This window comes from Prionailurus bengalensis, chromosome D1 (assembly GCF_016509475.1).
Source record: "Prionailurus bengalensis isolate Pbe53 chromosome D1, Fcat_Pben_1.1_paternal_pri, whole genome shotgun sequence".
Classification (NCBI taxonomy): domain Eukaryota; kingdom Metazoa; phylum Chordata; class Mammalia; order Carnivora; family Felidae; genus Prionailurus; species Prionailurus bengalensis.
The window spans coordinates 69,763,756-69,784,539 of NC_057346.1; the positions used below are offsets into that span (position 1 = coordinate 69,763,756).

Consider the following 20,784-nt stretch of genomic DNA (forward strand, 5'->3'; position numbering starts at 1 on the left):
TCTTTGCAGGATTCACCTGGGCTCTTTCAGCCTCTCTGGTCTTGGTCCCCAGCTGGGCCCCTTATCCAGGGTGAGGTGTCTTCCAACCCTTAAACTGGGCTGAAGTTGGCCTTGAGAGGAGCCACATGACCATTGTGCCTCCGGGGTCCTTGGCCAGAACCCCACCACCGCCTGACTTAATTCTACCCCTGGACTCTGGCGGAGGGGGACGAGGCTCACAGCCTCCTTTAGAGGTGACGATTGGTCTTTCAGGTTTTGAGCCTGCGTCAGCCCCAGCTCCCTCAGTCCCAGCCTGGCAGGGCCGCTCCATCGGCACAACCAAACTTCGCCTGGTGGAATTCTCAGCCTTCCTCGAACAGCAGCGAGACCCAGACTCGGTGAGTGTACTGCGAGGTGTGCCTTGAATCCCATCCCGTGCACCTTCCCCCGCCTCTGCCTTCCTTCTCCTTTCCCCCTGCCTCATGCCTGACAAACAACCTGCATGTAAATGGGCCTGCGGGAGATGAGCCAGGCCGACTTCCAATTAAGTAGAAAGGTATTTGTGTTGACAAATAGGTAGAATTTTAGAGCCAAATGCTCTGTGCCTCAAACTCCGGGGAAGGCTGGAGCTGGAAGGGAAAGGCCTTAATAGGCTCTTGTGTTTAATAAAACGTAACAGTAGGTGGCAGTTACTGAACCCTGACGTGGGGCTGGCACTGTGCAAAGCTGTTTATATACACGGTCACTTTTTATCCCCACAAAAACCCTACAAGGACGGGTACCATCTGACAGATGAGGAAACAGAGAGATTAACTTCTCAAAAGTCACACAGGTAGTACTGTTAGATGCGAGATTCCAATTCCTGTCTTTAAAACTCAAGCCTAAGCATTTAGCTTAGTTATTCTATACTGTCTTTGCTTGTTTTCTCAAGATAGCAAGTGGTTCTCTTCTTAAGGAGAAGTAACAAGATGGTATTTTAGCAGTTTGATACAGAACGCGTTGCATTATAATATAAATACCAGTCACAATGGCATCTGGACTCTGTGTGTCATTTTCTTCTTTTCTGTCTTCACCACCCCATCCAGCACCCGCCATACCGTTGTTTCTCAGCCTGCGCCATTATTTCCCATACATATGTGAGCCTCCCTTCTTTCCTACCCGATGAGCCCCAGACCCTTCCTTCACTCCCACTCCTTGGCTGTGAGAATGAGCGTTGCATCTGTGTGTGGGTGAGCCCAAGGCAAAAATGCAGGAATCAGGAGGTTTGTCTTCGGGATCCTCACCAACTTCTCTCCGCGCACTCTATCTCACCCTCCCCCCACCCCCCCCCCCCCCAGCCCCAATCTCGGGCTCCCAACGCCCAGAGGTCCCAGGCTCCCTGTGAGTTCACCGCCTTGCTGTCATTGCCTCGTCAGCAGAAAGTATCATGGGTGAGTTCACCATCCATCGTAAATACCAGCACACTGAACGATTGGAGGTGACCTCTCCGGGGTGTTTGTACTTGAGCTCAGTGGAGAGCCTCTGATGGCGACATCAGGGAGACACCGCGAGCCATCACCAGAGTGGAGACCTAGGGGGAGCCTGTGTGTGGACCGCTGACACTTCTGTCTACGAATTGTGAACTCTGGGAGCTGGTAGTAAAATAGAGCCTGCTCCAAAACTAGGGAAAAAAATGAAGAAAGGGATGTAAAGTAAATCATTGGGCCCATTGAGGCAAGTTACTGGGGCCAGGGAGGGAAGGGCCAGCTGGATCGCTCTTCTTACGTGGCTGAGCGGTTTTATAGGAAGGGTGGTGGCGATGGCTTAAAATCTTTCTCTCTGAGAGGCACTGAGATGAACAAACATGAAGATTATCCTCCTGGTTCTTTGTTTCTTCTTCTTTCTGGAAAGTACAGGGGATTCTTTGGCCAAAGTCTGGGTTTCGGCCCAGGAATGCTTTTCACTTTGCATCACGCGTGTTTGTATGGCACCTGGTTCCTTACAGAGTACGCTGTAATCGATTATTTCATTCTGTCCCCGTAGGGCCCCATGACTAAATTGTTTGCCCTATTTTACAGACGAAGAAACCGAGGCCCAGACAATGTTAAGACAACTTAAGATGTTTAGCAAATAAGCAGAGGGATCAGGAGCCCAAATCTATTCCGTTATACTCTTTTGACTACCGTAAACCATCCCCAGTTTTGAAGTTCTCTCTCTTCAGTACACATGCCTCCTGTGTGGCAAATGTCTCTCTTTGCTTGTGACCATTTTTTAAGGAACAGAACTCCAACGCACTGGGAATCAAAAGTCCCAAGATGGTAGTTGTTTCCCCTGGTTAAAACACGATAGAATGTTTTATCGCAATAAAAAAAATTTTTTTTTGATGAAAATGCCTATGGCAGCCCCGTCTTGTGACTGTCCTCTCCAATCATGGACCCATTAGGGCCCGGAATCTCTAGTCTCTCTTTTTGTTGTTGTTAGTGTTGATTTGGCTTCACGTTGTGAATCCCTAGATTCCTTCAGTCCAATCTGTAAACATTTACGAGCACCTGCGCATGCATGCACAGTGTCTGCCCACGTGGGGTGTAGCATCTAATGGGGGGACACACACAAAGCACCAGCCACTCACGAAGAGGTCATTGTGAAGTATGGTGGGGTTTCAGAAGGAAGAGCATCGAATGCCGCGAGCGATTAACGGCACAGGGCAGACTCCCTTGAGGAAGTAACCTTAGGTAGAGGATTGATCTAGCCCGAGGAAGAATAAGGGAGAAGAACATTCCAGACGTGATGACTCTGAGTATATAAAGGAGTAAGTGAAAGTTGGTAAACAGTTTTGTAAAGGCAGGACCCACCACCTCCTTGGAATACAGTCCAGAGATACGTGTTTCGTACGTGTTGAGGATTACACGTGATAATCCGACTGGTTCGACTGGATTTGGCCTTTTACTGATGGAGGAAAAGGTTTGGCTCTAAAGACCGGACTTTAGCACATGACTTCAGAGGCCCCGAAATAAATGCAAGGCCTGGCGTGAGTCAACACCCTTGGGCCTCTTGAGAACATAATTATATTTTAAGGGGACACGAGTTGGGGACTGAAAGAAATTGGAATTCATTCAACAGCTACGTTTGAAACACTTACTACATGCCAGCCACTGTTTCAGGTGTTAGGGATTCAACAGCAGAGGAAGCTAATCCCCATTGTCATAGAGGCTGTGTTCTAGAGAAGACAAACCAGAAATGCACACACACACACACACACACACACACACACACACACACCCCATGTGGAGTGATGTTGGTGCTGAAGTGAATATAACAGTCTTTCACAGTGTGAAAATTGCTCGTCCTTTAGATTAAAAAAGTATAATTTCTGAAAGTAATAATACCTCCTAATACATATGTTGGTGTTGCTGGCTTGCGTCATGATTTTAAAAGTATGTCTGTCAGTGCCAACCAAAGCTGTATCACTGTTGTGAAATTATGTCGTTTCCTTTGTAAACACCAGTCTCACTTTTGATGTGGCTCCTCTCATTCCTGGGTTCTGGACCCTTAGTTTGCAGGGGTACACAAATGGATTTAATGTGTACAAGTGAATACACGGGGGATTGTGAATAGTAGCATATGGGTTAATTTTAGGAGAAACGTGAGGGCTTGAAGGATGAGTCTTACCGAAGGAGGAAGCAGGGGAACCTTGGGAGAACAAGGTGACTAATTGAAATTTGGGGGGGAGAATTAACAAAACTATTTAAAGCTGAGTGAGAGGGTCTCAAGCACCAGCTTCTCAGATTACATAATGTGTACTTTATTTTGCAACTACAGAGCGCTAGGGTGCTGTTACAATGAATGTAACACTTCGGGCCCAAGGTCACACTGAAAAACGTGGAGCTTGTGGATGGTTTCTTTGGCTCTCAGACTTTCTGTGCTTCTCGGGCTTTAATTTTACTGTATTTTTGTTCCAACTCTAAGAAATTGTAAAGCCATCTAAAAGAAACTCAACTGGTATCTTTTAACAATTTGGGGTGTATACAGTGTTTAGAATTTAACATTAGACATCTACACACATACAGATGTGTCCCCCCACTTCTTTCTCAGGGCTCAGCCTCCTCGGAGTCACGGGCTTATAGGCAGTGGTGACAAAAGGCAAACAAATAAATGAGTGCCCTGCGTCTTGTGCTGTTTTTCACTAGTGATTTCTTTCATCTTTATCACAGCCCTGTGAGGTTGGTAATTCTATTCGTTTTTGTAGAAGAGGCCTGGAGAGATAGCTGGTTTAAGGGTGGCCGTGGCCAGCGTTGAACCCTGCTGGTACTGTCCCCCAGGAGGAGATGAGGCACGAACACACACTTGTGTAGCAACAGAGGCAAGAGGAGAACCTGGTTTGCCACATCCCCAGTCTAGGGCGGCCTCCCTGGTACCAGCTCTTCTGGAAAGCCACTCTTCGGCGCACTACGTGCATCACCACTGCCGCCACTGAAGACTTCTTCCTGACTGCCATCCCTGGCGATACTGGCTGCTGGTAATATTCCGCAGTACAGTAGAGGCAGTGGCCGACGCCGTGCATCATTTTATTTAATCCTGTGACACAGCCTGCCCCATGTTAGGCAGTCACTTGTCATTGGACACGGGATGGAGGTCCAGGCCTGCTGACTCTGCAGCCGGAGACGATGACCAAAGAGCTGCAAGATCCACTTGTATCTTCATTTTGTAGTCCATAGCTCCGTGAAATCTGTGAGGAGCGAAGGAAGAGTAATCCGGGCGGCGAGCGCCCCCTGCTGGCTCTGCATCGTGTACAAACCAGACGGCAGCATTTCCCCAAATCGGTGGTTGTTTATATTGGTGGAAAACCAGCAAGTCAGTCCCTCTGTTACCTTTGGCTCCACTTGAAGCTAAGAGAAAAACAGCAGAGGGTGAAGAAAGGGAGGAAGAATCGAAACAACAAAGACTATTTTAGAAGTGGTTAGTAATGCTTGAAAATGCACTCTTCTACATGATTTCACTGTTGCGTATCAAAGGACTTCCGAATGTTAAGTGCAAGATCCTCCACCCAGGGTGGGCTGTGTAGAAGCACCTTGCCTGAAATCTGGCCAAGGGAGCCAGCTGCTCCTTTAGGCGGATGAAAACCTGGGCTCACCGTCTGTGCACGGGGAGTGGTTTTTCCTGATAAAGCCTAGCCAACTTCCTCCATCCCTACCCTGGGACGCGGCAGGTTCCTCCAGCCCTCCTGCAGCCCGGGCCACATCCGGCCCCACAGCTGGCAGCCCCCCACTGGTTCAGACTTCCCAGGCACAGGATTGTTCTGGATGCCAGGGCAAGCAGCACCATATGCAGGGAAGAGAGTGTGTGAGTTTACTTAGGTAGGAGTTCATACAGCCAGAGAAGGGAAGGCGGTGGATTGGAGAAGGAGGGACAAGGAGAGCATTCTCTTTCAGTTGGGAAGCAGCACTGCTTTGCAGAAAAAGGAGGGGAGCTCTGTGACGGGTACAGGTTTTTCCCTGAACAGGGAAAGCACACCTCGACTCACTACGGCGGCGATGACTGTTGCTGGCACTGACTGAGCTGTTTTAAAAGCACCGTATGCCAAGTATGTTGACATGGATACTGTTCTTCTCTCCAGTCTGTCAGTAAAGGAACGAGGCTCCGAAACACGAGGGTACGTTATCAAGATCCATCGGCAGGAGGTGGCCGTGCCAAGGTTTGGCTCCACTCGGTGTTCTTAACCACCTCACTGTACCTTTGAAGAAATAAAGAAATTATTCAAACAGAAAGACAGCTGCCTTCCCAACTGTGAGCTCCCTAAGCACAGGCTGGATGTAAACAGTGCCCTTCACCTTGGGTAGAGAGTTGGGCTGGGTCTCCCCCGAGCTCCTTTTCCAACCTGGGGCACCATGGTTCTTCTCAGGATTTGGGGCAAAGGAGTAAAAGAGGCAAAGAAGATTGCCACCCGGACTTCAGAACACATCTCCCATCATGCTGTAGTGGCAACATGTGTATTCTGGTGGAACGAGAAGGCTCTATCTGAATTCTTACCAGCTGTGTGAGATTGGGGACCAGTGGACTCAGCCTGACTCCAGTCTGTTCATGGACATAATGGTCTTCACTGTACTGCTGTGACAGTGAACGTGAGTAGGATCCCTGGACATGTCGACAATTCCACAAATCTACTTAAGACCTGAGCACCTTGTAGTAATGTAGCAGGAAGTTGGGCCAGAGACAAGGAAGGGACCAGGCTCGAGAGGCTATGCTCACCAGGTGGTTTGGACCCTGTTGAAATTCAGCGGGGAGCCAGAATGATTTTTGTTTTAATTTTTTTTAATGTTTATTTATTTTTGAGAGACAGAGACAGAGCATGAGTGGGGGAGGGGCAGAGAGCGAGGGAGACACAGAATCCGAAGCAGGCTCCGGGCTCTGAGCTTGTCAGCACAGAGCCCGACACGGGGCTCAAACTCACAAACCATGAAGTCATGACCTGAGCCGAAGTCTGACACTTAACTGACTGAGCCACCCAGGTGCCCCATAGCATGATTTTTTTTAATTAATTCTGATTAATTCTGATTTGAATACATACACACAGCCCCAAATCTATAAGCATAAAAGAATGGAGGGAGACTTCCTGTGCTTCCAATGCCTGTCCTACCCCAAGTAGGTAACCACTGTTACTAGATTGTTGTGAGTCCTTCCAGAGATTTTTTTTTTTTTTAACGTTTATTAATTTTTGAGACAGAGAATGAATGAGGGAGAGTCAGAGTGAGGGAGACACAGAATCCGAAACAGGCTCCAGGCTCTGAGCTGTCAGCACAGAGCCCGACGCGGGGCTCGAACTCACGGGCCGCGAGATCATGACCTGAGCCGAAGTCGGACACTTAACCGACTGAGCCACCCAGGCGCCCCGCAGAGATTTTAATACATATACCGGGTAATGTGAATATCCTCACTCCTCTTTTGAAAGACAAGATGTGGTCGGATGTGTGTTCCAGGAGAATGACCTTGGCAACTGGTTAGAAAGCAGGCTGGGGGAGGGGAGTGACTTTCCAGTCCAGGTAATGTGGCAAGGACCAAACGAAGGCAGTGGCCTGGACATGCCCAGGGGGATACAAAACAGAGAATGTCAGAGGGGAGCGACATCGTGTTGATAAAATTAAAAGGCCTTGGGGATTAATTAGCTTTGGGAGGAAGAGCATAATGGGATGACTGTGTTTTTGAGACCAGGGATGGCGCTGTAATTTGAAGAGCCGTGGAACAGAGAAGAAAGCAGGATTGCTAGGAGCTGGCCAGTCTGCTAATGCTCTTGCTTCTTGTCAAAATGAACTTGGCTGGAGTGGGTATTGGAAACAGAGAACCTCAGCGTCTTTAGGTAGCTGAGCCTAGTAATCAGCTTCTAGATGGCGTGGCCAGATATTTGAAGTTTGTCTGAATCCAAAGCCCGTGGTTTAAGGAGTTTGAGGAGACGTAGAAGCAGTAACCACCATTCAGGGAGATCTTATGTTCTAAGCATTCTCCCGTGCATTTCCTCGCAGCGTGACATGGAGGGGACCGGGACTGGGACGATCTTGCGAGGACAAGGATGTGCACCCCAGCCCCACCCCTCCGGGGGGCCCACCTGCAGTTCTGCAGGTTACCCCGCAGATAACCTTATTCTTTTCCACGAAGACAGGTGGTCACTGTGGCCCCAGGAGCAATTTAATTTTCGTATTTTTATAGCTCCTTTCAACGGCCTAAATTCACAGATCAATGAAAATTCCTTGGTTGGATCACAGATCCTGGTTTTGGTTTGGAAAATGTGACCGGTGCGGCTCGAAGGACATGTACCATTGATGAGGACTGTGGCAAAAAGAAAGGCAGGTGGTTTGTATGGGGAGTCGATTTGAGAAATAAAGGAATGAGCTCCGAAGCAAGGTTAAAACTCCACGGACTGCCAGGAGAATCCCTGCCTGTATCACGGACAGGGTGAAGACTTAGGGCAGGGTTTCTCTGGAGAAGTTTCTAGGCCCTGCGGTGGCTATTGAGGCAGCGCTTCATCTCGGAATGGGGTCGTGCTTTCACGGGAAACGGCTATTTGGCCAGATGCAGTTGCCGGTCCTTCAGAAGAGAGGCTCCTTCTCGCACCCCGGTTCGTGGCGTGGCAGGTGGATCTCATGAACAGCAGACCTGCCTACCAGCACCTTTTCCTAAACTTGTTTAGGAAGCAGCTCCCTGTGGTTCACACAGAACTGTCCTGTTTACTGTTCCGTTTGCCCTTCACACTGACCCCTGGAGAAGAGCCAGCCAGGTGTCATCTGCGTTCAGATGAGGGAGTCAAGACCCAGAAAGGTTAAGCAACTTGCCCCAGGCCGCACCGCTTAGCAACGCCAAAACCCGGCTTCTAATCCCTGTGTTGTTAATGGACGCCCCACGTGCTTGGAATAAATGGTCGGAGCGCACATTTGGCCTTCCCGGTTCTCCAAGGGAGGCTACAGCTGGTCCGACGGTTGGCTGCGCCCAGTGTTTAAATGCTTCTCCCCCCAGGTTTTTCTGGAAGGACACAAGCGAGGCGGTGTTCCTGGGTGACGGCTCAGTGTGGTGTGCTGTGGTTTTCCCCGCTCTGTCTTGCGTGCTGCCCGGCGGTCCCCGCTGCCCATCCTCACCCAGCTGTACCCTCTCACAGCGGTGGGTGGTTTATCCTCGTGTGGGAGCTGCGCTGGGCACTCGCCATCCTTTTTCATTGCCATTGGGGGATGAGGCAATTGAAAGCATCTGGAAATCTGGGTTTTATGGACGTTTCACAGAGGCCCGGCCAGGCTCCCATCTGCTTTCCGGGGCGGGTCAGCTCCCCACGCCTGCCTCCCCGCCGGTTGCCGTCCCCGCGCACGGCCCACGGGCCTTTGCAGCTGCACCTCTGCGGGGAAGACCCGCTTCTCTCTGAGAAAACAGCAGCCCCTCTCTAACCGTGGTGGTGGAAATGGGAGGCAGGGCCGAGGGGGGTGCATCCTGGTGTGAGATCTGGGCAGGAAAGACCCAATTTGCTCCTTAGTCTTTGCTCTCAGTGCTGTTTGTTTCTGAGAAGGGCACAGGGCAGGGGACGAAGCCAAGTAGCCAGGATAGGGCTGGTGCCTCTGAGCCCTTAGCTGAGGAGAGGCCCTACCGGAGTTTGAGCCCGGCCAAGCCTTGCCCGTCCCCCCACTGCCTCCAGGCGCTGAATGTGCAGGTCATTCTGGTTGGCTCGGCCCTACAGCCACTCCCTGCAGGGCCCAGGGGTTATCGCAGGTTGCCCAGGCTGCCCTGGGGGAGGGGTGTCTGGACAGAGCCCAGGCAGGCGAGGGACAGGAAGCAAAGGTAGGTGATTTGTCCCTGTTCTGTTCCAACTTGTACATTAGCATCCCTTGACATGAGTTATTCGTCTTGGTTTCTTTAAATTCCTAAGTGGATTATGATTTTTCTGGTGGTATTATTTGACAGCAGTCATTTTTCAAGGTTTTACTACGTTCTTCACATACTTGGAATTTTTGAAACAAGTTTAGGAAAAGACCGCCATCTTTATGTCGGACGGTGTAGTGCAGCTCTGGGCGTGTCTGAGGAAGCGGCACCAAGGCCAAGGGCCAGGGTTTTTCTCTCCCCCTTTTCACAAAAAGGGAACTGCCTCATCAGAGGTCCCTGAAATAGAATCCGGTAGCAGTTCTTTTTTCGAAAAGGAGAAAAGAAAGTCAAAATCAAACCCGAGTGGCCACTTTGGGGCGTCTGGTTTATCTCATCTGTGGTGATGGGCACTTTCAAGAAGAGGTTCTGCGCTCTTCAGAGAGCGGACACTGACCAGTCTGAAGGATAATAACAAGTTAGGTGCAAGCACAGCACTATGTATTTCCCACACATTATCTGCTTTAACCCTTGTGATGCTCCTTCAAGGTGGGTTCTCTGCTTCTCCCACGTTCCACATGTGGAAGCTGTCCCGGAGGGCTGGACCCCACCCCCCATCCCCAGTGACCCCACTAAGAAGTGCCACCCACGCCAGATTTGGCCACAGACCCTGACTGACTCCAGAGTTCGGGCCCTCGGGGCTCCCTCTGCAGCCTCCCCAAGCAGCAGAGAGGAAGAGGAGAGCCGGGAGCAAGATAGAAAGTGACCTCACAACAGATTTGGGAGAGGAGGAAAAGTCCTTTGTGAGAAGCCCAGGGTAGCTAAATAACCCGTTGCAAGTTAGCTTTGTTGAGTTTTTAGGGTAACATTCACCTTTGTCACTGTTTACACACTGTTGACACATTCTTCTGCTGTGAAGAATGGCTAGAGGGATGGTAACGACGAAAAGAGAAAATGAGCATGTTCCCAAGTCAAAAGAAATCTGTGTATTAAGGTTGTGTCAGGGGCTGTCGAGCTTTGAGACATCCTTGATCCAGGTGGGACTTTGCTGGTGCAACATTGGTGTTTTTGGTGAACCGTCCAGGCAGACAAGGGTGCCTGTTTCTGCTGGGTCATTCTGAGGAGTTGAGCCATAGGAAGGCTCTGTGATCTGACCAAGTTCCTTTTGAGTCCAGGGAACTGTGGCCAACTAGAATAAACATCCTGAAGCACAACTCTTAATATTTTTGTTTCCCTTTATAGTTCTTTCTCTTCCTCAAAAAAACTCCATGATGTTCCAAGATAGTTTCTGATTGGCTGTTTATTTAATTTAATAAAGTCATATGTGTGCTTTGTATATAAGCCAAATTGAACCAGACTCAGCCTATAAAGAAAAGCAGTGGTCCTCTGTCCCATGTCTCCCCACCTCCTGGTCCTTCTTCTTAGGGACAGGCACTTATAAAGCCTTTCAGCTATTTCTTTGTATATTATTGCCATATTCCCAAATAACATGATCATACTGTATATCTCAATCCATCAATTTTGGACATTTTTTGTTGACTTCTCGCTATGGAAGACCACACTTAGCTCTCTAAATAAATTTAGCACTTTTTTCCTGCCCATCCCCTAGTGTGGTTACATCACAATTTTTGGTTTAGTTAACACTCAGCATTTGTATCACAAGCCTGTAAATTTTACATACAGCATGGTTAATGTGTGATGTGTTAGAACCATTTTCTTGATTGTAAACATTTTTTCCTGGGATTTGTCATTGCCTCTTTTTTTTTTTTTTAAATTCGGTTTTTACATGCCCATACAAGTTCATTCTCAACGTTTCTAACAGGGTTCTCATACTCTTCTCCAGATGGTCACATAAGTCAGGGGATCTTTCAAGTCCATTGTCCCCTTGGTGGCACCCCTCCGGCTCTCCATCCACCCTGGACCAGCTGCCGTCCAGGTCAGGGGCCCAGCTGCTAGCCTGTGCATTCTCTTACCTCTCTTCTGGATTAGGGCCCCATCTCCCTCTTGTGATTTATTCCCTCATTTTGTGAAAACATCCTCCGGCAGCTACCTGGAATAGTTGGAGCCAGGGCTAATTTTCTGAAACCTTTACAAATCTGAGTGTGTTCAGCTCTCACTCAGATGTGATGGATAACTTGTTTCTCATCATGGTTTCCAACTTAGACTCGTGAACCCTTATTCACATCCCGTGAGTTCCACCTCTGTTCTCCTTGCTCATGAGTAACACTGTATGGTTAGTGCTGGAGAATAGTCATTCCTATCAAAAGAGCAGGTGAATGCTGATTTAAGTCATGTGATATACGGGAGAGGAAATGTTGACTGTCTTTATTCCCAACCCGCTCTATGGGAATCATTGAGAACATTTATTTACATGGGTAAATATATGATTCTGACTGTGGAGGCAATAAACCAGCTCCATACGGTCACTCTATAGGGTCTGTGAAGAAAAGGGTTTTGTGCTATTAGCTCATGGATTCCCTGTGTCTAGCAGAGTGCCTGGCGTAGAATGGGCCATAGGAGTGCTGGTTTGTTCCACTGAAGTCCACAAAAGAAATATGCAGAATGAGCACCTTTTCTGTAGTTGTCATTGAAACGTTGATAATCCACACATCCACTGACCACCGCAGGAGACTTTTTTTTATCATTGAACAAACCAACGCTAACCTCCTTTTTTGGTATCGAGGCAATCTAGTCCATGACTTACTGACATTCACCCAGTTTCTGCTTATACGTTGCCCCCAACACTTAAGATTAGTTGCTGCTACTGGTGTTGTTTTTGCCAATATTTGTTTCCTGCCCTATACAATAGAATTGCCCTTTTTTGGTGCCGTGTGTCACCTTTAGCTTTGGGGAAACCACCATTGCTGAAAAGAAAATGGGATTTGTATGGGAAGGAGGAAGGGAAATCAGGTATTCACCCTGGCCTTCTTCCCTTATAAGGAGAACTGGCAGGATGGGAAGTAGTTAGAGCCTCACCAAATGGTTTTTAGAGTTTTGATTCCATCAAAACTTGAACCCAAACGTATCCAGTAGATCTCTTCCTTTCAGTCTTCTGGATTTGGGGGCGGAGGGATTCCTAACCTACCCAGGTTGAATTAAGGGGAGAGGGGAAGGCTGTTTGTCTCACTGCTGTGGTCTCCAAGATACCTTCTTTAGTCCTTTGTATTCTTAGAAACAAAGTCACCTCTTGGCAGGAATCAAGCCACCCAGATGCCAGCAGTCAGGGTTTGGTTTCACGTCACCAGCTTTGGAGAGGCAGTGCCCGGTTTCCTTTGGCAAAGACAGCCTGCCCTTCTCCGTTCATTTCAGCCACTCGGGCACAAAGGTAACTTCCTCAAAATAGAAACCTTAGAAGAAGAGTCCATCTGATGCATCTGCGAATCATTATGTTTATCCTGAATTCTAATTTAACTTCTTAGAATTTTGCAAACACGAGTCAGCTTTTTTCTCTTCTCTTTTCTCAAATCAACCATCAGAAAACGTAGATGTGAGTGAGTGAGAAGGGTCTAGACGTTTTCTTCTGGGAGGCGGTGTGGTTGACGTTTGCGGCAAATGCTCAGGCTGTGGCATTGACAGGTCCAAGTTTTATTCTTAACTCTGGGACTATTCCCGGAAGTGTGACCTCAGGCAAGTCTGTTCATCTCTGAACTTCCATTTCCTCGTGTGTAATGACCTTAATAAAATGCCCCTGCAGTGTCATTGTGAGGCTGGGATTACCTGAGGTCACATATATAGAAAGCACGTTGCCCGGAGCAGTGAATGGATACAGCGCTTTTCCGTCCGTCGGGCACAGGAGAGGTCTGTCTACACTCCGGGAAGCTCATTATGAGTGGGCCACAATCGAGAATTTGAACGGTCACATGGCTCTGCAACTTGCTCCCAGTTCTTGGCTTACCTGTGCTTTTTTTTTCTTTGCTGGGCAAAGGGGTAGCGAAAGCAGGAAAGTTCTTTTGCCTCTCCCCCCAGGATGGAGTCACCTCACATAATAGTAAATGATAACTGTAGGAATCTCAGCAGCTACAATCGGTCCAACACCTCTTACAGGCTAGGCCCTATGCCGAAGGCCCTCTCTGCATGATCACCTTTCGTCTTCAGACCCGCGGTGCAGTACACATGGTGTGTCCTCGTTGACCATGTGAGCAAGCTGGGATTTCAGGTTCTCATCTGGCTCCGGGGTTTTTGTGTTCAGCCATATCTTCATGGCCCCCGTGAAAGCGTGGTAAATTTTGCCCCCCGTTCACCTTCCTGTCCTCTTGACGTGCAGAGGTCCTGGGTTCCAGCAGGACGCTGCAGGGACCCTAGCCGTCATGAGCCAAAAAGACTGCAAGTCCCAGCTCCTCACCTACATCCCAGCTCTGGCTGCCTGTGGGTGGCTGCCAGGGAGGAAGAGCTGGGAGTGCGGTGTTCTGCAGTGAGACTCGGATTCTATCTGCAGGTGTCCCCATAGCTCTGCTTGTGGTGCATCCTTGCCCAGAAACTCACAGCCTGCAGGGGTTACACGAAATGACAGAAACGGTGCTGCCCGGACAGGGCCCTGTCCGGGGAGGGCTGGGAGCTTGCTACCAGCAGAGGTTATTAAGAAGGGTTGGGTGGATGGAAACGCACTCGGCCGGTCACCTGGATAATGAAAGAACGCCTTTTGCCCTCAGCTCTCAGAATGGCGGGGAAGTAGAGAAAAGATGATGTGACAGCATTTGGGAACATTTACAGAAAGGTCAGAGACACTCCGCTGTGTGGATCTCAGCTCCCTAACCTGGCAATGGCTTTGACTTTGTTTTTAAAATTCTCTTCCGGTACAGGCATAGTCTGTCCTTGCATAGTGGTCCCCAGCCCCCAGTCTCACCTGAAACCTACCAGGTAGCTGGGCAGAGGCTGGGTCCGTGACAGAGCTGGACAGGTGCCCCCTTTTTTATTTCCCCTGATGCTTTTTAGGGATTTTGAAGCTTTGGTAAAGATCCCATTCTGATGTTGAACAGAAGAGGGGCGTAGTCTTCTCCCAGAAGATGCTGGGCCCTGGCCGCCATCTCCTTATCTCCAGCACTGTGAACAACTGCCATCGGATGGGGTGTCAAGCCTCCTGCCCTCTGGTCCTGTGGCCAGAGGTCCATAGTCTGTGTAGCAAGTTATGAATTTAAACCAGCATTTCTTCAGGATGTATTTCTAGGGTTTTGTGACCACGCAAGTTTAGGAAACTTTGGGTTACACTGTTAAAAACTGTTTTTTAATCATGCTAATACCTACTGTGAATCTCAAAGAAGGGTTTTTTTTTAAAACAGTAGCCAGTAATACTAGCTAGCGTATATCGTTTACTGTTCATTGAGTCTGTGAGCCTAGTAAGCTCTTTCTACGCAGTTTCTCATTTAAACCCCATAGCATCCCTGGGAGGTAGAGGCCAGCACCTTCCCCATTTTAAAGACCGGGAAGGCACTTGTCTTAGCTGGTTTGCCCTGGGCACAAAGCTTTGTGCTCAAGCAGGCTGAGTCCAGACCCCATGCTCTTAACCAGGATATCGTACTCTTCTGGTAGGCGACCTTGACCAAGCCTTCTTGTATTTGGGACTCCTCATTCCCAATGGGATCAGTACCCCGAAGCACTCTAGTTGGAGAAACGTCCGTTTAAACTTAAAAGGTAAACAGGGGCTGCTCAGCGAGCAGGGGCATAGAATTTCTTGTATGAGTCCTATTGGGTTCCACTCTCCCCGCAGCCCCAACCCGGCCTCCACCCACCCCAGACGTGTTTGTGTCACGTTATGTTGGTGTCAAGCGTCTTTTCTGCAGGAGAGGCAGGCACAGAGGACCTGGAGTAGGAAGTGGAGGCCAGTGGTTCTCAAACCTGGCTGCATATTGCAACTCATGTAATGACCACTAAAAATTGCTGATGGCTAGCCTCGTTTTCTGGGATTTCCAGTGAGTCCGGATGGGCTAACCAGGCACTGGTGAGGTTTAAGTGTTCTTTGAGAACCACTGGTTTGGACAACTCCTTTGTGGTCCAGTGACCATGTCTTCTACCAAAGCAAGGAGAAGAAAGGGTCTTTTTTCTAAGTTAAACGACTTAACAGGGTTTTGGTTGGTTGGTTGGTTGGTTGGTTTGTGACTGAGTGACCTGTGTTCTCAGATTACTGGCCCCTTATAGCCTTGTACCATGAATCCTCTCCATGGCCTATACTCCTCACCCTGACTTTGCACTGACAACCATGTACTGACCGGCCCCTCTGCCGAAGCTTTAGACTGGTTACTGAGGAGAATGGTGGGAAAGAGGCTCGGCACTCTTACTCCCATTGGAGGAAGTAGGTGGGTACCGCTGCCCAGAGCACTGCATCTGTGCTGTTGCCAGGGGAGCTGGGGCAAGAAGTGCATTCTGGGTGATGCTGTTAGCTGACCACACACACACACTTTTTGTTGGGCTTAACGGCAAATATTGGGCTCCAAAGGGTGTTGCTGTCATTCTCAGTTGAATCAGATGAAACTGGGTGAGAGGATAGTTTCTTGGTTCGGTAGTTAAAATAACTTCAGCTGTTATTTACTGCTATGTCTCCAAAAAGCCCTTTTTAGGGAAAACATATGCCCTTGTCAATGAAAGACAATGATTGTTTTAACCCTGAGCTATAATGGCTTTTCTTAACGTCTTCATCTTTTCAAAGGCACAGACCCTAGGCTATTCAAGGCGTAATTCCAGGATTTCGAGACTATTGCTCTTTTTTTCCAGTTCAAGATGGATGTGCCCCAGGTTGATCAAAGGGTTTGTAATGGGAATGTTTCTGTTGGTTTCTTACAGTACAACAAACACCTCTTCGTGCACATTGGGCATGCCAACCATTCTTACAGTGACCCATTGCTCGAATCAGTGGATATTCGTCAGATTTATGACAAATTTCCTGAAAAGAAAGGTGGCTTAAAGGAACTGTTTGGAAAAGGCCCCCAAAATGCCTTCTTCCTCGTAAAATTCTGGGTGAGTAAGACATTGCTGTGGTCGCGGTGGATTTTGTCTGAATGGTCGCGTCCTGTGTGTGAGCGCGGAGCCTGTGCGCGTGCATCCGCAGGAGCGCCTGGGGGGCCATCCCCATGCTGACCTTGTGATACATCCTTGGGTACGGATGCACCCGGGCAGCATCTGATATCCCTGCCCGAGAAAAAGAGAGATGGAAGGCCTCTTTGGGCTTCAGGGCTCACTCGTGCCATGGCCGTCCTCACAGACGGCTGGAGTCGTGATAGAGGACATGGGGCACGACGAGACCCTTTCTGTTTCTTCTCACTCCATTAAGCAAAACGACCTATAAATTCCACTGGAGCACAGGACCTGAGGCAAAATGGGGCCGGGATGGAGATAAAGTTTCACGCTTCAAGATTTTAGAAGTGTCAGCCTGCAAAGTAGCTTTTCCCCGTAGGTCCCTCATTTGTGCTTTAAAACACCGAGGGCAGATCCCCCCAGCTGCTGGGGCTCGCTCTGAGAGAGGTTTTCTGTTCTTTTCTCCACTAGTCAGGCTCGAGCCAAGAGACTGCTAACAGGTCACAGGCATGAGTACAATGTGTGTATATTGGAGGCAGCGAGACACCAGAGGGCCTGTTAGCAGTGAGTATTTATAAGTCACCCGTCTTTACAAAAATAAAATCACTTCAAACGTTTGCACTCCTTAGCATGGCATTAAAGGCCCTAAGTGAGCTGGTTCCAGGGGGTTCTTTGCTCTCCATCCTGTGCCCAGCAGTTCTGTGTGTCTGATGGATTTTTTTCCTTTTCTTCTCTCCCGTGGGGCCAGCTCCTCCTTCCTTTGAGATGGTGGCTCCTTTATTCTAGCACCTTCCTCACTTAGGCAGACCATTGATTTTCCTTTTACTCCCAGCGCATTTTGCAGTTAATCAGTTCCCATGCTGGGTCATAATTACTTGGATGTGTGTCCCACTCCCCTCTGGACCCAGGCTACCTCCGGGGCACGTCACTCATAATAGGGCTGTCGTTTATTGAATACCTGCTGTGGGCTAGGAGCCGTGCTAACGCTTTACACTCATTTTATCCAGTCCTCACAGTGTTAAGTGGGATTTGCCTCCTATCCAGCTAAGAAAACAGAGACTCAGAGATTACAAAGGACAGGCTACTTGTAGAGTGGGGGGCCGGGTCTTGTAATGAGATAAGTTTGGCTGTTGTGCCTCTGCCTGATTTCCTGGCTGCCTCATACCCTGTGAGCCCCGGCCGGTCAGGGGCAGGGCGCGGGGAGGCAGGGGGGGAGGGGGAGTTCTGTCCATCGAGGACTCTCCATTTCTCCAGTACCACGCAAACGCCTTACACAAAAAAGCCCAACGAATGGGGAAACGAATGAATAAATCAGGGGAAAATGTATGTTTTAAATTTCTTGGAGGAGAGGGGCGCCTGGGTGGTGCAGTCAGTTAAGCGTCCGACTTCAGCCAGGTCACGATCTCGCGGTCCGTGAGTTCGAGCCCCGCGTCGGGCTCTGGGCTGATGGCTCAGAGCCTGGAGCCTGTTTCCGATTCTGTGCCTCCCTCTCTCTCTGCCCCTCCCCCGTTCATGCTCTGTCTCTCTCTGTCCCAAAAAATAAATAAACGTTGAAAAAAAAATTTTTTTAATTTCTTGGAGGAGAATTTACATATTAAATTTAGTTTGTTTAGTTTCTTATATCTGTCCGTGGCAACTAGATTTCATTTTTCATTCTTCTGTATTAAATTTGGATTGTTGTGGAAAAAGCCTTCTACTTATATTAATGTTCTTGGGACAAGTAATACATATGGGTAACCTGAATAAGGAAAAATCCCTTTCAGATTGGGGGCTGCCACTAGAGATTTGAATGGTCACTGGGGGTCAGTTATTATATGGTAACATAGCAGTTTTCAAAGCATGGCTTAGAGTCCCCTGGAGGGTTCATCCGTATACTTTCAATGGGCTGAGAAGGCCAAAGCGATTGTCATTATGACACTGGGACATTGTTTGGCTTGTGCACACTGCTGATATGCACTCTGAAAGTTCAAAAGAAATAGGGTAAGGGGTGCCTGGGTGGCTCTGTTGGTTAAGAATCTGACTTCAGGTCGTGACCTTGCGGTTTGTGAGTTCGGGCCCCACGTTGGGCTCTGTGCTAACAGCTCAGGGCCTGCGGCCTGCTTCAGATTCTGCATCTCTCCCTCTCTCTGCCCCTCCCCCACTCGTACTTTGTCTCTCTCTCTCTTAAAAATACATAAAACATTTAAAAAATTAAAGAAAAAAAAAGTAGGGCAAAACTGCTGAAGCTTTAGCTTAATTGGGCTGGTACTCACGTACAGTTTCAAGAAAAAGAGAACTAGTCACACCAAGAATGTCCTTTATGAATTGTATTACATCTTGAACCCAGAGTACACATGGCAAATGAATGCAGGGAGCCTGCCTGCCACATCAAGGAGAACGGCTGACAATATTTATTACCAAAGAGAAAGTCCTAGCTTTCTAGAAAAAATAAGGGTTTTGGAAAACTCATATCCACCTCCGTGAACTTGACAGCTTTCCAGTACTTAAAAGACTTGTCTGGTGAGATCCACAGCCAAATCAACAAAAGTGACTTTTTGGTATTGTGTAAGATAAACCAGTGGATTTTAATGTAACCGCGTATGAAAAGTTCACGGGTATGGTTTCAGATTCCACACTGCAGCTGCGTTTTAAGAAACTATCGCTTGTTAAGTTTTGGTATGGTATGAAATAAAAATGACCACAAGTATCTGAAGAGCCTATTGAAGTACTCTTTCCTTTTCTAGTTCCCTATTCATGTTAGTCTGGATTTTCTCCACGTACTTCAGCAAAAACAACACATTGTGACAAGTTGAATGTAGAAGCATGTTTGGGAGTCTAGGAGTTTTCATGAAGACACACGTCAAATACATTTGCAAAGTATGAGACAGTACTACTCTTCCAATTTTTGTCTTTGTTTTTTAAAATATGCGTATGTCTAATTAAAAGAAAAAAAGATGTAATGAGTTTATTTTTTAAGTAGGTAACAAACAGGGGTGCCTGGGTGGCTCAGTCGGTTAAGTCCGACTTCAGCTCAGGTCATGATCTCATGGTTCATGGGTTCGAGCCCCGCATCGGGCTCTGTGCTGACAGCTCGGAGCCTGGAGCCTGCTTCGGATTCCATGTCTCCCTCTCTCTCTCTCTCTGCCCCTCCCTCACTCATGCTCTGTCTCTCTCTCTCTCGCTCAAAAATAAACATTAAAAAAATTTTTTTTAAATAGGTAATAAATCTTTTTAAGATGTTCTCAGTTTAAATTTCCAATACAGAAAATACAGATAGATATAACCGACAGAAACAAAAGCCCCTTGAGGTCCTCAATAAGTTTTAAGAGCAGAAGTGGGTCCCTGAGATCAAAAAGTTTTTGAGAGCCACTATTGTGAAGGGTATAAAAAGAGGCCATTCTACTCAAGTTGATTATAATTAATCAGAAATTGTAGGATCCGATGAAAGGAAACCGTTTTCATTACTTTCACGTTAAACAGTATTGGTTTTTAAGGTTAATAAGATTTCTTATAATTAGCATGTTATTTGGATATAAAATGGAATGGAAAGTGCTTAAAAAGTTATTCTTGTTTTTGTTTCCAAAGCAAAAACTTGGGATGATTTTAATAAACGCTTTCAGTGCTGGGCCCCTTTGGTCATGAATCCCCAAGGAATGAAGTCTAGATTGTAGCGTGTGATTGCTGGTAGGAAGTGTCCAGTTTAGAAACAGTCGCTCTGGGATTAGATACTAGTTTATTAAATTACCACATGCAAGATTAAAATTAAGCACTCCTATGAATGTGGGAGGAGATTTCACTCCTTGAGTACAATTGTGAGCAGCACTTAACCTTTATAAAGACATTCAGTCACAACCATGTTAAAATAAATGAGGAGGGGCGCCTGGGTGGCTCAGTCGGTTGGGCGGCCGACTTCGGCTCAGGTCATGATCTCGAGGTCCGTGAGTTCGAGCCCCGCGTTCGGCTCTGTGCTGACAGCTCAGAGCCTGGAGCCTGTTTCAGATTCTGTGTCTCCCTCTCTCTGACCCTCCCCCATTCATGCTCTGTCTCTCTCTGTCTCAAAAATAAATAAATGTTAAAAAAAAATGTTTTTTTAATAAATAGATAAATAAATGAGGAAAGGCCATTTGAATTAGGTTTACAATTTGCTGCAATTTGAAGTTGCACTGGCTTCCTCCGATGCCTCAATAAGAATAAATTACACTTAGAATATCTATCCTTGAATAGCTGGTGTTTCTAGCAGGTGTTTCTGAAGCCGGTTTAACACTCCCTTTGAAATATTTTTTGTATCTGCAATTTGCTTAGCAGATTTTCTTATCTTTATGTCAATTCAGTAAATTTCAGCAGAGATCCTGTACCCGATCTCCTTTATTCTCCTCCCTTCTTCCTCCTTCTCAAAGTGCCTGAAGTCTCTAGGGTGTCAAAGTCAGGCTGACTCTTCATTTGCCCCTACGATTGCTCCTGAAGCTGTTTTCGGAATGTCGGGCCGGCCACCTGCAGCCTGGACTCAGTCGGGCT

The 20,784-nt window shown here is 47.8% G+C and overlaps 1 protein-coding gene across 9 annotated transcripts in view; it reads left to right on the forward strand.

Annotated features, from left to right (window-relative positions):
• The window catches only part of TEAD1 (TEA domain transcription factor 1), a 270,028-nt gene that overhangs the window by 213,888 nt on the left and 35,356 nt on the right, over positions 1-20,784 (forward strand). For all 9 annotated transcript variants that reach the window (XM_043580691.1, XM_043580692.1, XM_043580696.1 and 6 more), the window contains 2 exons: positions 253-377; positions 16,060-16,233. In XM_043580691.1, coding sequence (XP_043436626.1) covers positions 253-377; positions 16,060-16,233 — 299 coding nt within the window. The remainder of the gene's footprint in view (positions 1-252; positions 378-16,059; positions 16,234-20,784) is intronic.